Source organism: Notolepis coatsorum (genome assembly GCF_963971535.1).
Source record: "Notolepis coatsorum genome assembly, chromosome: 20".
Classification (NCBI taxonomy): Eukaryota; Metazoa; Chordata; class Actinopteri; order Aulopiformes; family Paralepididae; genus Notolepis; species Notolepis coatsorum.
Genome location: NC_140184.1, coordinates 18,017,539 through 18,036,881, shown reverse-complemented (window position 1 = coordinate 18,036,881; position 19,343 = coordinate 18,017,539). Strand labels below are relative to the sequence as shown.

The following is a 19,343-nucleotide window of genomic DNA, read 5'->3' as shown; positions in this document are numbered from 1 at the left end:
ACACCTACACAGGCATAACAGGACACATAGCAGCCGTGAGCAAGAGGTAAGGAGAAACAGAGAGCAACCGTACACAGTACACACATACTTGGCTACACCTCTGGCAATTCCCAACCCCCGCGTCAGTCATTTAAACTGTGCTATTGAACTGTGCCTGTTCAATATCCCTTACATATTTATAGCACTAGGGTGACTCAAGGGATCTTTGGATGAACTTTGAGGTAAATCATTCAATTAGAGCCTCTTAGAACTTAGTTGTTGTTTATTTGTTTCTGCAGAGGTCTGTACCAGTGCAGTATATAAAGCAGAGGTGTGTCAAAACAGGTCAGTCCAGATAAACTACTCTGTACCTCTGTGTCTGTGTCTGTGTGTGGGGAGGGGGGGCAGACTATGTTCATCATCTCCCTGCGTCTGGATTAAGCTGTGTCTGGCTGGGTGGTTTCATCCCAATTAGCACCTAATTCACCATGAAGACAGTATAATATACTGTAACCCCTTTCAGCCGTGATGAAAATGCCATCGTTTGGAGCCATATAACACTCATGATGGTGTTGTTAAGAGTATAGCTCTGTAATTCTCTACTTGACATTAATGGTTGAAGTCAAGCATGGAGAACAGGCTAGTGCGTCAAGTCTGCTAAACCATGACCACTGCTCAGGGTTTCCACTACACATTTTTCTGGACGGCCAACATGGCCGTTAAGATTAGAATTTACCAGCCGAATGTAAAGTTTAACGGCCATATCATGTAATACACGTGCGATCATAAAGAAATGAAGACATGATTAGGGAAAATTATCGGTCAGAGGAGTCTTCAATAACGCTTCATTGTTAACATGGAATTTCGTATTTAAAGGGATGTCTGCCTCGTCATTACTGTAGCCTATACTGCAACTGAGGGCTTTGTGATTGTTGTTGAACTTGTGTCGCCAGAAAGTGATGTCACTGCCAGAAAATGCACTCGCCCTCTCTCGTCAAAGGAGCGTCTCTACTTTTCGTAGCTCCATTTCTGCAGACCCCTCTCTGATTGGTTGAGCCCATTTCTGCAGACCCCTCTCTGATTGGCCGAGCGTGCGCATGCGCATGAGCCGCGATAAGCGCCTCTAGCCAGGAATCGAAACTCCGTTAAGCTCCAGAGAGAGAGGCTGAAAACCCACAGTTCTTGCCCGACGGATGGGAGCCGAATCCCGGATCCGAGTTTTCTCATGAATACCCCCAAAACATGGAGGTCGCGAACGCAATTTATACGCATGGAAGTATTGATTACGCCATAACGAATCATTAAAAAAATATACCGTTAACTGGAATATGTTGTGTGTGCCTTTACACATATGTTGGATTATGTAATTGGTTTGTCATTAAAAACCAATAATAATCACTTGCATCGCCGGCTTCGCTGACCAGAGCTCTCTCAGATTCAAAGTTTTAATTGCAGCCTGGAACATACATGTTTCGGAACCAATGTGTAACTAGACAGTTACAATATAACATTTATATTAATTAACCCAGTTAATGCCTTAAGAGAGAGTCTGGTGGTCAATGTCGGATTGCTACGGAAAAGTTGTGTCTTACTAATAATAACTAATTCCTTGGTCAATAGAAGTCTCTGTGATACTTTCTGAATATGATTTGGGAACATCAAATGGGCAGGGTTATAATAGAAGAAAGACAGTGTAAACAATATAATTAACTCTGAATATAATGAGGAAAAAGAAACAGGATACACAACAAGGTGCATGAGATGAGGTTATATGTAGAACATGGTACAGTTACAGTAAGTGGGGAGTGCGTCATGGTACAGTTACAGTACAGTAAGTGGGGAGTGTAAACACTAAACAGTGATTCAACCCCCTTCAATGTACAGTTTCTGACAGCTGGGCTGTGTTGAACATGTCACGTGAAATAACGTTATGTGAATAAACCGCGAAATAACATAACGTTATTATATAACGTTACAATGTACAGTTTCTGACAGCTGGCTGTGTTGTGAAATGTGCATAACGTTATGAATAAACCGCAAAGTCACGGGAAATAACGTTATACGCGAATCTGGTAGTACATTTCTTTTTATCTTCTTGATATGATAACATTACTGTTGTGAAGGATCAGATTAAACCGAATATATATATTTATTTATATATATATATTTAATTGTATTTGTATATCGTTTGATATCCCCTGTATATTCCTTGTACAATATGCACTGAATATCCCTTTAGTCTACTAAACAGCCCATAATAGTTTCATTCTACCATTGGACGAGAACCTGGCGCCAGGTTGCCATACCCCTAGGTCCAAGTTCAATCGTGCCGCCCAACATGTCGTGGCAAGCCCCGGTTCCGCGCAGGAATATGTTCATAGCGCATATATATATGGCGCAAGTAAAGTAGAACTTTCTTTTAGTCCAGTTCTTTACCCTCCAACAGAGTGACAGACGCGAAGCCTCCCCACGACGCACGTGTGGTGTAGTAAGGCCTACTTGGCCCAGAATAGGCATTGAGATATCGTGTAGATTAATAGTTGAATAGTCATAGTTGGCACTATACCGTCGAGTTGGACGTATTCTATTAAGCTAATAATAGTCTATTTATGTATGGTGCATCGTTCGGTTAGAGTTCTAAAGTTATCAGTACCCCCATCGTTCCTGACGTTATCTGGACGCTTAACCAGGCGGGGCAGACCCCTAGTGGTGCTTGCATCCGAGGAGCTCCGGGCCAGGGCGACTGGACCTGTATATTGGATTATTCTACCCGGACGACGGCGAGCCTTCCACGGCTTGGATTATGCTTTGGGTGCTTTGATTATTCCATGGATAAAGGCCAACACTGCGGAGTGTTGGAACTACCCCCCGGAGAGGACTCCAGGTGAGACGGCGCTCTACACCAGTGAGGTCGCCTCACGTCTCTCCGTTGTGGACCGGCAGCTACCGTCCACAGAGGGTCCAGCTGTATTCGTCTGCGGACCGAGGTTCTGTGGGCACCGTGTTCAAGACTTTGAATTCTCCCAAGAAACCGTCGGCCAGATGGGATACCGCCAGCGGCTTCTCTAACCCCCCCCTCCTACTGTCTTACAACCAGCGGGACACCCCCCCCCCCTTAGTGTATCCAGCTATAATCATCTAAGTACCATCGCTATAGTTTCCTAAATATTCCAGGTTGTATACTTACTCCCTGCGTAACCAGAGATTGGACATTCAATGTTGATTTACCTACGAATACTCATTTGCCATAAAAGTGCATATTTCAAATCATAAATGTAATTAAGTGAATGTTGTATATACCTTTTGCTATATTAAACCTTCGATTTGGTACATTTGTGTGGATTCGTTTCATCAGGTGGGAAAGTGTTCATCATACTTATATCATGTACTGGATGGCCAGAAGTTAAAGTACAAGAGGTAGTGGTATTAAATATCATATCTAACAATACAGTCAGGGAATTGTACCCCTCAGTTACAATTACATTCGCCTTTTACCGCGTGATGAGCTAAACCAATCGCTCAACCAATCAGAGAGGGGCTTCGCTCAACCAATCAGAAAGGGGTCTGCAGAAATGGGCTCAACCAATCAGAGAGGGGTCTGCAGAAATGGAGCTACGAAAAGTAGAGACGCGTCACAGGACAGGGCAGTAGTCTATGTAGTAGCTAGGCCTAAGCCAAGTCAGTCACTTTATTTCTTATTTTTTACCGGCCACGATCGCCGTCAAGATTTATATTGGCCAGCCGATTGAAATTGTAGACGGCCATTGGCCGGTAAATACCGGCTAACGGAAACCCTGTCACCTCACATCTCTCAGCTTGGGGGCTGTCTCCATTCTCATTAGATTGAGGGGATGCAACACAATTATGCTGGTGTAGAACAATCGGTGGTGACATTATTGTTATGTCAAGCATTGTCATCCATAGATTGTCATCAAGTCTCATTGTACTATTTGTGTTTATTGTTGTTCTGCCAAGTATGTAACCAAACAACATGGGGTGACAGTGGATCAGGAGGTAGAGCGCTCGTCTGGTAATCTCAAGGTTCCCCGGTTCCATCCTTGTGCTAGACACTTAGCCCCTAGCTGCTCCCGACGAGCAGGTTGGCACCTTGCATGCCTGATTGATTGATTGAAAACTTTATTAACAGATTGCAGAATGGGTACAATATAGTACAGCTCAATACACACAATTGTTAAGGGGATGCAGACCAGAAAAAGACTTTCGTCTTGTTTACATCAGGGTCCCCCATTTTCAATTCATCAGGACATATATGTAGTGATGCACCGATGTGAAAATTGTGGCCGATACCGATAACCGATATTAATATTGCTGTTCTGGCCGATACCGATATTAACCGATGTCGATATCTCTGTATAGAAAACACTTTTTTATGATAATCAAATAAAGAGCTATTTTCCAAAACGCATAATTTTTTTACTTTTGTAACTTATTTTCAGAAATGACTGATATTTTGAAACTATTTAAGGCCAAAACATCTAAAAAAAAAAATAAAAAAACATAAAAAAAAAAAAAAATTATATCGGCCCTATCTTGATATCGGACCGATACCGATGTGTAAAAAAACAGACATACAGATAGACAGTACTGCTACATCTATACATTTATGACATACCAGATTTGCAAATACAGTACTGTTTGTGATACAAAAAGAGTCCAGAGAAGAGAGTATATACATTTGACGTAGAAACTGTACATTGGAGGAGGTTGGGTAGGTGGGGTGGGGTTGGGGGGGGGTGGTGGGACTGTACATTGGAGGTGGTTGGGTGGGTGGGGTGGGGGGGGGGGGGGGGGTTGGGTAGGAGGGGTGGGTGGGTGATTGGACACTGTACAACTGTACAAGCAAAACTGTACATTGGAATATTGACAAAACCATACTTGGTCATTTACTGTACATTGGAGGGGGTTGGGTTAGGACATTTACAGGGGCCAGTTTCGAATTGCAGTCCCCCGTAGGTGTTCTTTGAGAGTGGTTTTGAAAGTGGGTAGTGATTCACATTCCTTTACATCTTTGGGTAGGGCATTCCACATTGATGTGGCATAATTGCGAAACGTGTTTAGTCCCTTGTTTGAGCCGAATCTGGGTTTAACATGATTTGTGGAGCTCCCTCTGGTGTTGTGATCGTGGTATTCACTGACCTTTGGGAAGTATTTTGACATGTACATGGGTACCTTGGTCGTGTAGTGTATCTTGTAGACCAGGCCCATTGCAAGTAGCTGTACTCTGTCGTCTACTCTAAGCCATCCTAGGTTGTCAAAGTGGGCAGGGGTGAGGTGGGTTCTAGGAGTAAGGTCAAGCAGTAGTCTGACCAGTTTGTTTTGAGATGTTTGTAATTTTGTTTTTAGCGCCTTTGAGGTGCTTTGGTACCATGAGGTGCAAGCATAGTCGTAGTACCCTTGAATGAGTGCTCCTGCCAGAGTCTTCAGGGTATTCTTGTTTACCAGAGAGGAGATCCGGTACAAGAATCGAGTTCGTTGGTTGACTTTTTTTATTACATTGGATGCCATTTTGTCACAGGAAAGATTAGCCTCTAGGATGGAGCCCAGGTAGGTAATTTCATCTTTCCTTGTGACAATATTGTCACCCACTGTAACTGAGAAGCCCTCGGTCTTGCTGAGTTTGTTATTTGAACCGAAGAGAATGGACTCTGTTTTGCCCATGTGTAATGATAGTTTGTTATCAGCGAGCCATATGCAGATTTTGCCTAGTTCCGAGCTGAGGGTTTTTTCAACCTGTAACTTGTTCTTGTCAGAGACCAGCAGGGCTGAGTCGTCCGCAAACAGGAACAAGTTGCAGTCACAAGTTGACGACATGACATTTGCATAAATTAGGAACAGTAGCGGTCCTAGTATGCTTCCTTGTGGAACACCACAGCTCACTGGGGGGGGGGGGGGGGGGGGGGGGGGTAGAGTACCGTTTACCTCCACCATCTGTTCCCTCCCCTCAAGGTAGGATTGCATCCAGCTCACTGTTAGACTATCAAAACCAATTGCTTTTAGCTTGTCAATCAAAATGGAGTGATCGACAGTGTCGAGAAGGCCTTTTGTAGGTCCAGCATGACCATGCCGCAGTATTTGCCTGCATCCACCTCTTGTTTGATGTGGTCGTTCAAATAGAGAAGGCATGTGTCAGTGTAGTGGGATGTTCTGAAGCCAGATTGGAATTCGTAGATTCGATTTTTTCCCGCTAGGTACTTTTCAACCTGTTCGTAGACTATTTTTCCCATGACTTTCGAGATGGAGGTAAGAATAGAAACAGGGCCGTTGTTGCCTGGGTCTAATTTGCTGCCCTTTTTGTGCAGAGGGGTCACCCTCGCAATTTTGAAGTCCTTGGGGATGTGTCCCTGTTTTATGGAGAGGTTTATTATGTGTGTAATGACTGGGGTGATGGCAGCTGCTGAGTCTCTGAGGAATTTGGAGGGGATGTTGTCATGGCCAGTGGCCTTGTTAGGTTGGAGGGCGCTCAGTTTTTTGAGTACCTCATCTGTTGTTACCATTACCATACCAGCTTGAAGTCGTCTTTGCGGACCCCTAGGTTTTTGTAGTAAGCTACTATGTGTTCTACCCCATAATGCCCTGAGTGGGAGGGTAGTTTGTTTACCAGTGTTGTGGCTATGTTTGTGAAGAAAATGTTTAAGTAATTGGCTACATCCAGCTTGTCTGTGATGAGCGTGTTGTCCGTCTTTATGTTTATGTTTGAGAATCTGGTTTTAAGTTTTTTACTGCAGCCTAGTCAATTATTGAGTAATTTCCAAAGTTCACATGGTTTGTTTTTGTTTTCCTCAGTTTTGTCATTGATGAAATTCTTTTTTGCAGTTTAGATCATGGAGTTTACGTCGTTTCTTAGTCTGTTTATTTCCAGTTTGAGTTCCGTCACGTGGGCTTGGAGTTCACTGCTCGTGCTTTTAGTAAGCTTTGACTGACTTTTACGAAACTCAGAGCATTTTTTGTCTCTGGTTTTCATAGCGGCCAGTATTTCGGAGAGCATCCACGGCTCAGCGCGATTTTTTACCCTGGTGGTTCTTAGGGGGGCCATGTCGTTGTTGAAAATTTGGTTTTGAAACCAAGCCATGTTTCTTCAACCAGTGTACCATTGAGTTCATCTGACCAGTCCAGACTCTCCAGTTCAAGGTTAAAGGCCTCGCTAGAGTAGGTTTTGAGGTCTCTAGATGTGACTGTTTTGTGACAGCCAGCCTTTTGTTTTAGCTTTTTGCGCATACAGAATATCATATAATGATCACTTAACCCGCATGCTATAACCCCTTTATTGGAGATCTTGGAATTGTCGGAGGTCAGGATGAGGTCAATGGTAGTCTGAGTTGATTCACATACACGTGTGGGTTGGGTGATTAGCTGGCTGAGGCAGTGAATGACTTGAAGACGGGTGCATCTTTTTGTTGCATATCTGTGTTCCAGTCTCCAACAAGAATTTTGTCTACATCCTCAACTCCAGCTAAACACCTGTCAAGTGTATCATAAAAGCCACTATTATCTGGCGGTCTGTAGATTGAGCCAACTAGTAGGGATTGCGCCCTTTCGAATAAGATTTCCACCCATACAGTTTCAATTGATTCATGATTCAGGTCAGTTCTGTTGATGAATTTGGTGTCTTTGTGTATGAACATACAGACACCACCTCCATGTTTGTTCCTATCATTCCTGATTATTGAGTAGTTCTCAATCTCTATCTCTGGATCTTTTACAGAATCGTCAAGCTTCGTTTCTGAGAAGCACAGTATGTTTGCCTTACCATTTATGAATAATTGTTTGATTTCATCCAATTTGTTTTGTAGGCTGTTTATGTTGAGGTGGAAAATGTCATCCTCAATGTCAATGCCTCCACCGTTAGTGTGTGAATGTGAGGCATACATTGTAAAATGCTTTGGATAAAAGTGCTATATAAATGCAGTCCATTTACCCCATTATGATATGATATGATGCCATTCCACATACACTGTTTCAGTTTTCTTTCAGAATTTGGCGCAATTCATATTTTCAAGTAACCTAGTAACAAGCTCACTGCAGCCTGTTGATTTGAGGTCCAGTTAGTAACCTAGTAACAAGCTCACTGCAGCCGGTTGTTTTGAGGTCCAGTTAGTAACCTAATAACAAGCTCACTGCAGCCGGTTGTTTTGAGGTCCAGTTAGTAACCTAATAACAAGCTCACTGCAGCCTGTTGTTTTGAGGTCCAGTTAGTAACCTAGTAACAAGCTCACTGCAGCCGGTTGTTTTGAGGTCCTGTTAGTAACCTAGTCCAGTTCTTTCATTTGATATAATATAGAGAAAAACAACCTCAAAATAAAGTAGACATATAAAGAATTGCGTTGTTGTATTGCTGCTGCCACACTACAGCAACGTGTATTGCTCCCATCCTGCACACAGACTGTTCCATCAGACTATGTTATCAAGTCAGGGTTAAGATACAAGGTTGAAGGCAGCACAGCATCACCTGGACCTCAGGAGTGAGTAGTGGGCCCATGCATGATAATACAAAACAACTAGAGAATCAAGCAGGCAGACACGTGATTACGGTGTGTGTCTGTGTGTGTGTGTGTGTGTGTGTGTGTGTGTGTGTGTGTGTGTGTGTGTGTGTGTGTGTGTGTGTGTGTGTGTGTGTGTGTGTGTGTGTGTGTGTGTGTGTGTGTGTGTGTGCGTGCGTGCGTGCGTGTGTGTGTGTGTGTGTGTGTGAGGGGTGAGGGGGCGCAGCTGCAGTAATGCATCAGGCTGGCAATTCCATAGTATTCATCCAGGCCACCAGATTCAGGGTGACATTAATATTGACTCAAACGATCCCTGGTCATTATTGTAGGTCCAAATTCCAACCTAAAACAGAAGTTACTATTCAAAGTGTCTGTGAGGTCAGTCAATATCTATAGACAACTGTCTCCCTAAGCTGGACGTCAGAGCGTCAAGACTTGAGAGTTTGGAGTTGGTCCACATAGACAATGAACTAGTAACCGACTTTGTAGGCTTGTGTAATACAACATTTTGTTTGAGGTATTGACTTTTATTTAAATATAGGGCTACAGAAAATGTGCCCTATCCCAGTACAATCAGCCATGGGTACTTTCATAGTGTCCTGGGAGTAATGTCCTGTTCACTCCCTATAGAGCTGCCCCAGGATTTATCTCTTGATGACATCATCAAGTAGAGTGTCTCTGGTATTCCACTTAAAGGGGCACTACGCCCCAATTCCAGATTTTCATATGTTATTCCTCTGGTCTAAGACAGTACAAAAATATGAATTACAATGAGGAACTCTCTCCCATATCCCAAAACTAGAGTGCTAAAACTCAAACTTGTGATGTCTTCCAAGTATAAAGTCTGAAGCTGCTCCATAGACAATGAATTAGATGACACTGAGAGCACCCAGGGGAACGTTCTGATTTCATAGGTACATTATTTTGTTTTAGAACCTACACTACTACTAGAATAAAGCTCATTTGGAAGAAAACGTTACCTACCTCAAACTATAGTCTACCTTTATGACTCTGTATGATAGCATGTACAATAATGCATGTATATTATATATATATATATATATATATATATATATATATATATATATATATATATATATATATATATATATATATATATATATATATATATATATATATATATATATAGTATATATATTTATTCACATAATTATGTCTGAATATACTTGCATAAGTCCTTTTTACATACCTGTATATACTATATCTATATCTGTATATACTATATATCCCTTATCTACTGTTACTATATTATATACAGTATATACCGCTGGCCATATGGCTTACTACCATAGTATTTTTATACCTGTATCACTGTACATACATCTGATTAACATTATTACTCAGTAGTACTCATTTATTTATACTCCAGTTTAATCACCTGTACATTTTATATTGCTATTGCACTTAACTGTTATAATTTGCACTCTGGTTAGATGCCAACTTATTACCATTGAACTGTACTTTTGCTGTATAATGACATAAATACATTTTAATCTAATCTGTGGGTCCACAAAATCAGTCTCCCCTCCATTGTTAACCCTTTCACTACCACATTACATGTTAACCTTCTGTATTGTCGTAGTGAACGGGTTAACCCTTTGGTAGTGTGGTAGTGAAAGGGTTAATGGAGCAGCTCCGCACTTTATACTTGATGACATCACAAGTTTGATTCTTACTTCTCTGGTTTCTGGCTTTGGGAGAGAGTAGCTCATGTTCACAAACATTGGTTGAAACTGTCTTAGTCCAAACGGCTTGCCATGGAAATAATATTTTTTACATAAATTGTTAAAAGAGAGACTTGTACAAAACTGAACTGGACACTATTATAAATATAACATGTAAATCCTATGTCAGGGTGTATTATCCCTTTAATAGTCAGAGGATACAGGAGTAGCCATTCCATTATGTCTCCCGAGCCAAAATATCTCTGATGAACACGTAATATTCCTTTTGGCTGACTGGTCCATTCTTAATTCCACACCTGGGAGAACTTTACATTACGCTTCAAATGGATGGTTTGAAATGCAATGGTAGTTTACCGCTATCCAGCTCTCTTGACAGTAAGACATTTAGATAAGACAGGGTTTTCCAAACTCGCACATCTTTATAACACAAGACAAAGTGGAAAACAAGATGGGCTGATTGTTTGAAGACATTTTCTTAAGAGAGTCACATTAATACAAAGATCTATCATGTAATACCAGTCTTTTATATACTGCATTTATACCACATTTGTATATACTGTACATAACATGTGTACATGATAATATGCCAACTTTGCTTCAAAAAGAGTATTTAGTTAGTTCATCCAAGAAAATTAAAGAATATTCAACTCACCATGAAATGATTACAATACCCTGCAAAAGCTTGACTCTCAGTGTCATAATGTCTTGAAGATAATACACAACAAATCAGTCTTCCGGGCAACTCAGTGACTATTGAAGTACACAGCTGCTTCAACTCCGCCTTTCATACAAAATACTTAGTAGTAAAATGGTCATTAATGTTGGCTTTAGTCCCTGGGAGGACTTTACAAGCAGTCTGCATTTGTCATGACTGACTAAAAGCCCCTACAGTATGTGTAAAACTTGCAACAATAATATATCATATATCATCGTCAGGTTAGTTTCAAAATGCTTGGTAGCGCAATTGTCCCATTTCCCAGACACCCTGTTGCTTCTTGTTGCAAATGAGATCCGTTTGTTTTCAGTTTGTTCCTGTCCCCTGGCAACACCCCATGTGGATTTGTTTTGAAGAAGCAGCGAGAGGGTTAACAGCTTTCGCTAACCATGGACTTGAAGTTGTTTTCGTGGAAAAAGAAAGTTTTGTTTTGCGCCGTAACGCAGTTTGCCACAGATTTGTACACTGTACCCTTTCTGCTGACTTGTTGTACAGAACTTGTGAGTCCCTTTGGATAAAAGTGTCAGCTAAATGACTAAATGTAAATGTGTAGCAGAACTCCTGTGGATCCGACCCAGTGGCACATGATATACTGTAAATACAATATAGAGGCTGTGGTCTCGTCAATCCATTCTCATTGGTCTCTCCAGGGTTTTTGTTGTAATCCTGTCAAAGTATGGACATTGAATTAGCCTCATTCACATTGCTGCAATGTCGGTCGACTTTAATGCAATGAGTGGTAGGCCTACAGACGCGGAAGTGCCTGTACACTTTGATGTTGCTATAAAAATGCCACTTCAAGAAGCAAAATTGTCAAAACAACAGGCAGAATACACTATCGGAATTACAGACTCATGATTACCTGACTCAGATTGTTCTTCACCACAGTAGTTTTCCTGTTTTGAAATACATGGAAGTGAATTAATCATCTGTTCATTCAAATGCGTTCATAACCATTACAAAAATGAAGATGGCGGTGAAGTGAAAAAGGCTAATTGACGATGATATATTGATGTCGAAATCCTACTCGCAGGGGTTTTCATCTTCAAATAGTGACCACTGTATGTTTGTGAGCGCACGGAACACAGGGTATACAGGAGCAGAGATAATGACAGGTAATTTGTTTTTCCACTTGAGTATTTGTTTTTGATGCACTATATATGAATGCATTAACATGGTGATCTAGAAGAAATCTAAACAAATAAAACATAAACAAACAAAGACAACATGGTAATCTACCTGCCTCCGAGGCTCCCTAACTGTTCATAACAGCATTGATTATTTAAAATCACCTAATTGTGTGTGAAACCTCAACTCGCTGAACATGCAAAGGCCATTAGCGCAGGACGGGAAAGAAATGAGTGAGACATGGAACATATTGACGTAAAATTAATTCAACTATGAAACATCTCAGAAACATTTAATTTTGCTATTAACAACAAAGTGAAAATAAGAAGTTATTATGTTTTGTTTTTGTTTTTCTTTCCCTTTTTTTGTTGAAACATTTGAAATAACAGTATACCGATGGTACCAATTCAAGAACCTTTGTGAGTTATCCACATCCTTACACTGTGTATGCTTTACACACGTCTGCTTCTAAAAAAATCATTATATATACTTTCAGCTACAAAAATGTTTTCTTAAAGAGTGGGAAAGCACAGTTTCACACCAAAAAGCATGAAAATGACAACAGTTTCTCAAAGCGTGTATGTGTGTGGGTGTGTTGAGGGGCGGGCAAAGGGTGGGGTGGAGGATATAAGTTATCAACGTAGTATTCTAGCCATAAAAAGCAAATGAACTGGAAAGTTAATATAGGATTTGATCACCTCATGGTGAAACAACATTTGGAGCAACTACTCCACATTCTCTCTATTTAGTCTCAATGGGCTTCAACCAACCATTCACTTTTATCACTCACTTAAGTGGGAGAACCTATCAGCATTGGGATAGATGAATCCCCTCTCGATCATGATGAGAACTAATATCAACAAACATCACCATTCTTTTGACGACCCGGCCCATTTACTCACTGTCAGGAAAAAAAATGAACTCAAATAACCTCAGAAAAAAAATAAGTTAACATAATTTCGACACATAGAAATTTACAATATTTACATTCATTTAAATTAAAATAGATTTGTAGGTTGTTTGTCTGATTGGGTAGGGCCTCTAACGAGGTTTCGCTTTTCGTCCATCCAGTGTTTATCCGAGAGAAACGAGGACCCCCATCAGAGCTCAGAGTTTCATCCCATCAGAGAGCGTTAAGGCTTCCTTTGACTAGTCCCTGCCAATACTTAGTCGATGCCATCTTCAAATGGGGCCAAGCGCTTGGCAGCACACATGGCAGACTTTTCAATACCTTGACAAAAAAGTAAATAAATATAAAATATATGTAATATATCTATATATATTTATAAAACAAAACCCAGGATAGAATATTCTCTCTCATGTTGTCATCATGAGCAAACATTGATCCAACTTCCCTTCTCTCTTTTCACTACTTCCCTTTTTAGTTTCGGTTTTTAGTGTGATTCTTTTTTTGCAGTTTTTGAGAAAAAAGTCTTCTTCGTAACTATACATCGTATATGTAAGTAAACAAAATGTAAAAGTGCGTGTTTTTTGATACTTTTTATCCAGTGTATCGAAAAGTGTTGCAGGCACTTAAGTCCTTCTCAAACGCGTAGGTGTTTTGACAGTGGAGCAGGTTGTTTGGTTTTTCCTGGTTTCGTTGGTCGGTCAGTCTATCCGTCCCTCTGTCTGTCTGTCTGTCTGTCTGTCTGTCTGTCTGTCTGTCTGTCTGTCTGTCTGTCTGTCTGTCTGTCTGTCTGTCTGTCTGTCTGTCTGTCTGTCTGTCTGTCTGTCTGTCTGTCTGTCTATCCGTCCCTCTGTCCGTCTGTCTGTCTGTCTGTCTGTCTGTCTGTCTGTCTGTCTGTCTGTCTGTCTGTCTGTCTGTCTGTCTGTCTGTCTGTCTGTCTGTCTGTCTGTCTGTCTGTCTGTCTGTCTGTCTGTCTGTCTGTCTGTCTGTCTGTCTGTCTGTCTGTCTGTCTGTCTGTCTGTCTGTCTGTCTGTCTGTCTGTCTGTCTGTCTGTCTGTCTGTCTGTCTGTCTGTCTGTCTGTCTGTCTGTCTGTCTGTCTGTCTGTCTGTCTGTCTGTCTGTCTGTCTGTCTGTCTGTCTGTCTGTCTGTCTGTCTGTCTGTCTGTCTGTCTGTCTGTCTGTCTGTCTGTCTGTCTGTCTGTCTGTCTGTCTGTCTGTCTGTCTGTCTGTCTGTCTGTCTGTCTGTCTGTCTGTCTGTCTGTCTGTCTGTCTGTCTGTCTGTCTGTCTGTCTGTCTGTCTGTCTGTCTGTCTGTCTGTCTGTCTGTCTGTCTGTCTGTCTGTCTGTCTGTCTGTCTGTCTGTCTGTCTGTCTGTCTGTCTGTCTGTCTGTCTGTCTGTCTGTCTGTCTGTCTGTCTGTCTGTCTGTCTGTCTGTCTGTCTGTCTGTCTGTCTGTCTGTCTGTCTGTCTGTCTGTCTGTCTGTCTGTCTGTCTGTCTGTCTGTCTGTCTGTCTGTCTGTCTGTCTGTCTGTCTGTCTGTCTGTCTGTCTGTCTGTCTGTCTGTCTGTCTGTCTGTCTGTCTGTCTGTCTGTCTGTCTGTCTGTCTGTCTGTCTGTCTGTCTGTCTGTCTGTCTGTCTGTCTGTCTGTCTGTCTGTCTGTCTGGTGAGGAACAGGCCAGATCGGACCAGTGCTATCCAAGGATATCCAGGTAGACGGGTGTGGCTTTGCCCATTGCGAACAGGACCTTCTGAATGTCCTTGATGTTGAGTCGCTGCTGCGGTTCCCTTTGCCAGCAGCCCAGCATGATGTCATATACCTCCTTGGGGCAGGACCGGGCCCTCTCTAGAACCTGACCCTGGGTTATGCACTCTATGACCTGGGGGTGGGAGTAAGGTAAAAAGAGAGAAACACAGGGAGTGTGGATGAGAGATTGAGAACTTGCCAAATACAAAATTATCATCTCAGCATTTTGTGGATCATAAACACAATACAGTACATTCACTTTTGAAGAGCACAGCTTCAAAAGCTAGCACTATGGGTACTCCTGAACAGCCTTGCTCCTGAACACAAGTCTATACCCCCAAGGGTATATACTGCCACATATCCCTGCCTATTCTGGTTCATTCAGCAAACAAATAGTTTGGCGGGCATCAGCTTTGAAGATTCAGCTTTGCACTAACTCATATAACTAGAGATGCATTAAGGGTTTAATCTCTGCCGTTATATATTGTTAGCACTTCACTTCAAAGCTGAAGAACAAAAGTGTATACCCCGTTGAAACTACTCATGTAACACACAAGAGAGTAACATTTCACACAGATCAGGCGGCTCACTGGGGTATGCCTCCTTGTCCTGCACCATGAATAAAATAAAGGAGGTAATGATAAAGACTCAAACCCCAATTCACTAAAGGTGAAAACAGGGAGGGAAAAGTAAAAAAATAAAAATAAAAAAGCAAAAGGGACCTCTCATACCCCCTTCACATCCTCCTTGAATCCAACACCAACTGCCAGAAGGACGGGTAGCATGTCCCTCAGGCAAGATTCAAGAGGTTTATTCATCACATACATATACAAGACATATAGTGAAATGAAGGTGGCCATGCCTGCTTCGATTGTGCAAAAAATACAAATAATAATAGAATAAAATAGAATAGAAAAAAATAGACATGCTAAAAGTACTAAGATAAAATACAAAAGGTAATGAGTCTATGTACACTACTATACAATATACAGTTATACTCTATGTCACTATGCTATCCTAACTATACTATACAAAAACATCCAGTTATGTTTTAGTTTTTTTTCCTTTAAAGTGACCTTTTTTCTTTCCTTTAAAGTGACCTTTTCTTATGTGTTTAAATTGACCTGTGGTGTGTTTGTGTGTGAGAGAGTGCAGAATGTGTGGTGTGTGTGGGTGTGTTCATGTGTGCTTGTGTGTGAATAGATCAGTGTTCAGTGTTCTGATGGCCTGGGGGAAGAAGCTGAGCCTGAGTCTCTCTGTTCTTGCAGGGTGTATGCGGAGGCGCTTGCCTGACGGCAGCAGCTTGAACAGGCTATTGTTGGGGTGGTGAGGGTCCTTCATTATTCTGCAGGCTCTGGATTAGCACCTCATATTGTATAAGTCCTGCAGGGGTGGTAGTGCAATACCCGTAGTACGCTCTGCTGAGCGCACCACTCTCTGTAGGGCCTTCCTGTCCTGGGCAGTGCAGTTTCCAAACCAGGCAGTGATGTTCCCAGTCAGGATGCTCTCTACAGCCCCGGAGTAGAAGGAGTGGAGTATCTTCCCCGATACTCTGTACTTCCTTAATTGTCTCAGGTGATAGAGGCGCTGCTTTGCCTTTTTTACCACAGTGTGTATGTGTGTTGTCCATGTCAGGTCCTCTGTGATGTGGACTCCCAGGTACTTAAAACTGCTCACCCTGTCCACGATAGCCCCATGTATCCACAGTGGCGTGTGTGTCCCCTGCTGTATTCTCCTAAGGCAGAACATGACAAAGGGACGGGGAGAAGACCATGATGCAGCCATGCATACAAGCCACGTATTGGCAGTGCAGGGCCACCGAGCGCATTGACACTTTGACCCTGTTGATAAATGGGGCTCGACGGGGTGGAGGGAAGGCTAACGACTGTGGCCCACAAGCTCTGGGCTACAGCATCTACTCCCAGTTCCAGCGAGAATCAGAACAGGCATCATGTGTTTTCCTTGGGAGGCAAAAACATCCCAAACCCCAGCCCTCCTAATGGTACATTCAAGTACAATTTAGAGGCATACTGAGAGGCGTACTTTACAGAGCCTACAGTAATAGGAGAAACAACGGGGTCAGAAGTGGGGGGGGGGTGCGGGTGTTTGATGACAGCCTTCAAGGTGAGTGAAGTGGAAGGTAAACTAGTCGGCCTCCCTCTCTCTGTGCTGCTTTAACATCTCGGGTAGTCGCATATTTACTTCATCAATTCTTTGAACACCAGGGCAGAGAAAATTATGTCTGGGTTGGCGGCTGTTTGGTCATGATCCAAACGGTTATCTTCAACCACTCAAAGGAGAAGGGGAAGTGGGATGTTAAGCGCCACCGCTACAAGATTCAGCTTCAAAGTTGAAAGTTCATCGGTGGGGGAGCTGTAGGAACTGGTGGTGAAGCCTAGCCACTCTCTCCCCGAGTTTGTGGACCACATACTGGACCACTGGAGTGATGGAGGCTTCCAGGGGTAGTGGCTGCTTGCTCCTGGTCTAGCCAGTTAACCTTCACCACTGGAGAGAGGGGGAGAACTAGGAAGCTAAGAGCTGCCGCCACATTGCCATGCAATGGTTTCACAGAGTGTCTCCTTCCCCCACTCACCCAGTTAGCGCAAGGGCTGGATGGATTGCGGTCATGCTGGTGCTCATTTAGCAGAGTCTCATCATCCAAGGTCGACGAGTCCTCCTCACCAGACGCTCCTCCTACTGTACATGGGTAGAGGCCGGCTGAGAGGCTATCACCATCACCACAGGCCTCTTGGGTGTCTTGTGCATATCGCAGCAGCATGGTGTAATGCAGGACTCTCAGCTGCTGTGACAGCTTGGGACAATCTTGTCAGGCTTACCACCTTCAGCACTATTGTCAGGCATTACCATCTTCAGCTTCATTGTCAGGCGTTACCATATTCAGCGATATTGTCAGGTGTTAACATCTTCAAGATTCAAGACTCAAGAGTTTTATTCATCACATACATACCAGGGCATACAGTGAAATGCGGTTGGCCATGCCCACTTCGATTGTGCAATAAAAACAATAGTAATAGTAATAATAATAAAAAGATAACTAGAATAGACATGGTAAATAGACATGTTAATAAATCGCTTAAAGGCACTGGATCCTATGCAGGCTACTACATACCTATACAATGTGCAGTTTTTTGGGCGGTTAGGTGGCCGAGCGGAGATTGCGTTCGTCACCAACCCCGGAGCTGTGAGCTGGATTCGCCTGTTCGAATCCAGCTCACAGCTCCGGGGTTGTCACCAGCTTGGCTGGCCGTCTGCACTAATACAATTGGCTGTATTAGAGGGTGGGAGAAGCTGGCGGGATGGGTCCGGGTCGTTGTAAACAGCGACTCCTACAGTTCGGTCGGGGCGCCTGCTAAGCGCGGATAGGACTCGAGGGGGATAGTGTGGTCCTCCCACACGCTACGCCCCCTCGATAAGAATCCGCGCTGCCAGGTGAAAAGAAGCGGTGATTGGCTGGACGTGTGTCGGAGGAAGCACGTGGTAGCCTCCACTCTCCCAGATGATCTGACTGTGGGGGGTAAGTGCGCAGCGACCAGGAAGGGACTGGGAATTGGCATACGACTAACATTGGGATGGGAGAAAATCGGAGGAAAATGGAGGGGGAAAAAGACCAAAAAAAAAAAAAAAACAATGTGCAGTTTTTCTTCTATGTCCCTATATGCTATACGTGCTGTTACTAACTATACTATACAACAATCACAACAAGTTATTTTCTTAAAGTGACCTTTTCCTTCCTTTAAAGTGTCCTTTTCTTGTGTGTTTAAAGTGACCTGTGGTGCGTTTGTGTGTGTGCGACTGCAGAATGTTGTGTTGTGTGAGTGTATGTGTGTGTTCATGTGTGCTTGTGTGTGGAGAGATCAGTGTTCATTGTTCTGATGGCCTGGGGGAAGAAGCTGAGCCTTAGTCTCTCTGTTCTTGCTGCGTGTGTGCGTAGGCGCTTGCCTGACCGCAGCAGCTTGAACAGGCTTCAGCACCATGTCAGGCGTTACCATCTTCAGCACCATTGGCAGGCATGGTTCAGACCCCAACAGAGGATACAGTGGTCCTGACTGTCGGTCAGATTCCTAACATCTTCATGGATGTGGCAGGTGTGCATCATATTCAAAGTAGACATCATTCAGGTATGATGAACATATGGTGAAGATATGTGGCAGTATATCTCATTGGGGTGTAGAAACCTCATGAAAAGTTGGCTGTGTGCTGGCTGAGTGAGCAACACACACACATGCACACACGCACGCGCACACACACACACACACACACACATACGTCACACACACACACACACACACACACACACACACACACACACACACACACACACACACACACACACACACACGGGAATGAGAGAGAGAGAGAGAGAGAGAGAGAGAGAGAGAGAGAGAGAGAGAGAGAGAGAGAGAGAGAGAGAGAGAGAGAGAGAGAGAGAGAGAGAGAGAGAGAGAATGCATACACATTTCCTGGTGCAAACAAGGTAATGTTAGCATGCTAGGTAGCAAGCTTTCTGTCTGCCTTTCTGTCAACTAGCAAACCTGTCAATAACTTTGATATAGTTCAAAAACAGTGAATACCAGCTGACAGTATTGTAATGTCCACACTTAGACTATTAGTAATTATAATAAGCATGCAGGAGTCAGTAGGCTGTGT

The 19,343-nt window shown here is 42.9% G+C and overlaps 1 protein-coding gene across 1 annotated transcript in view; it reads right to left on the bottom strand.

Annotated features, from left to right (window-relative positions):
• Positions 1-14,622: 14,622 nt before the first annotated feature.
• Positions 14,623-19,343, bottom strand: part of ntrk3b (neurotrophic tyrosine kinase, receptor, type 3b) — a gene marked incomplete at both ends in the record, with an annotated part of 88,284 nt that continues 83,563 nt past the window's right edge. The window contains 1 exon segment of the mRNA XM_084337062.1: positions 14,623-14,808. Within this exon segment, the coding sequence (XP_084193188.1) occupies positions 14,623-14,808 (186 nt within the window).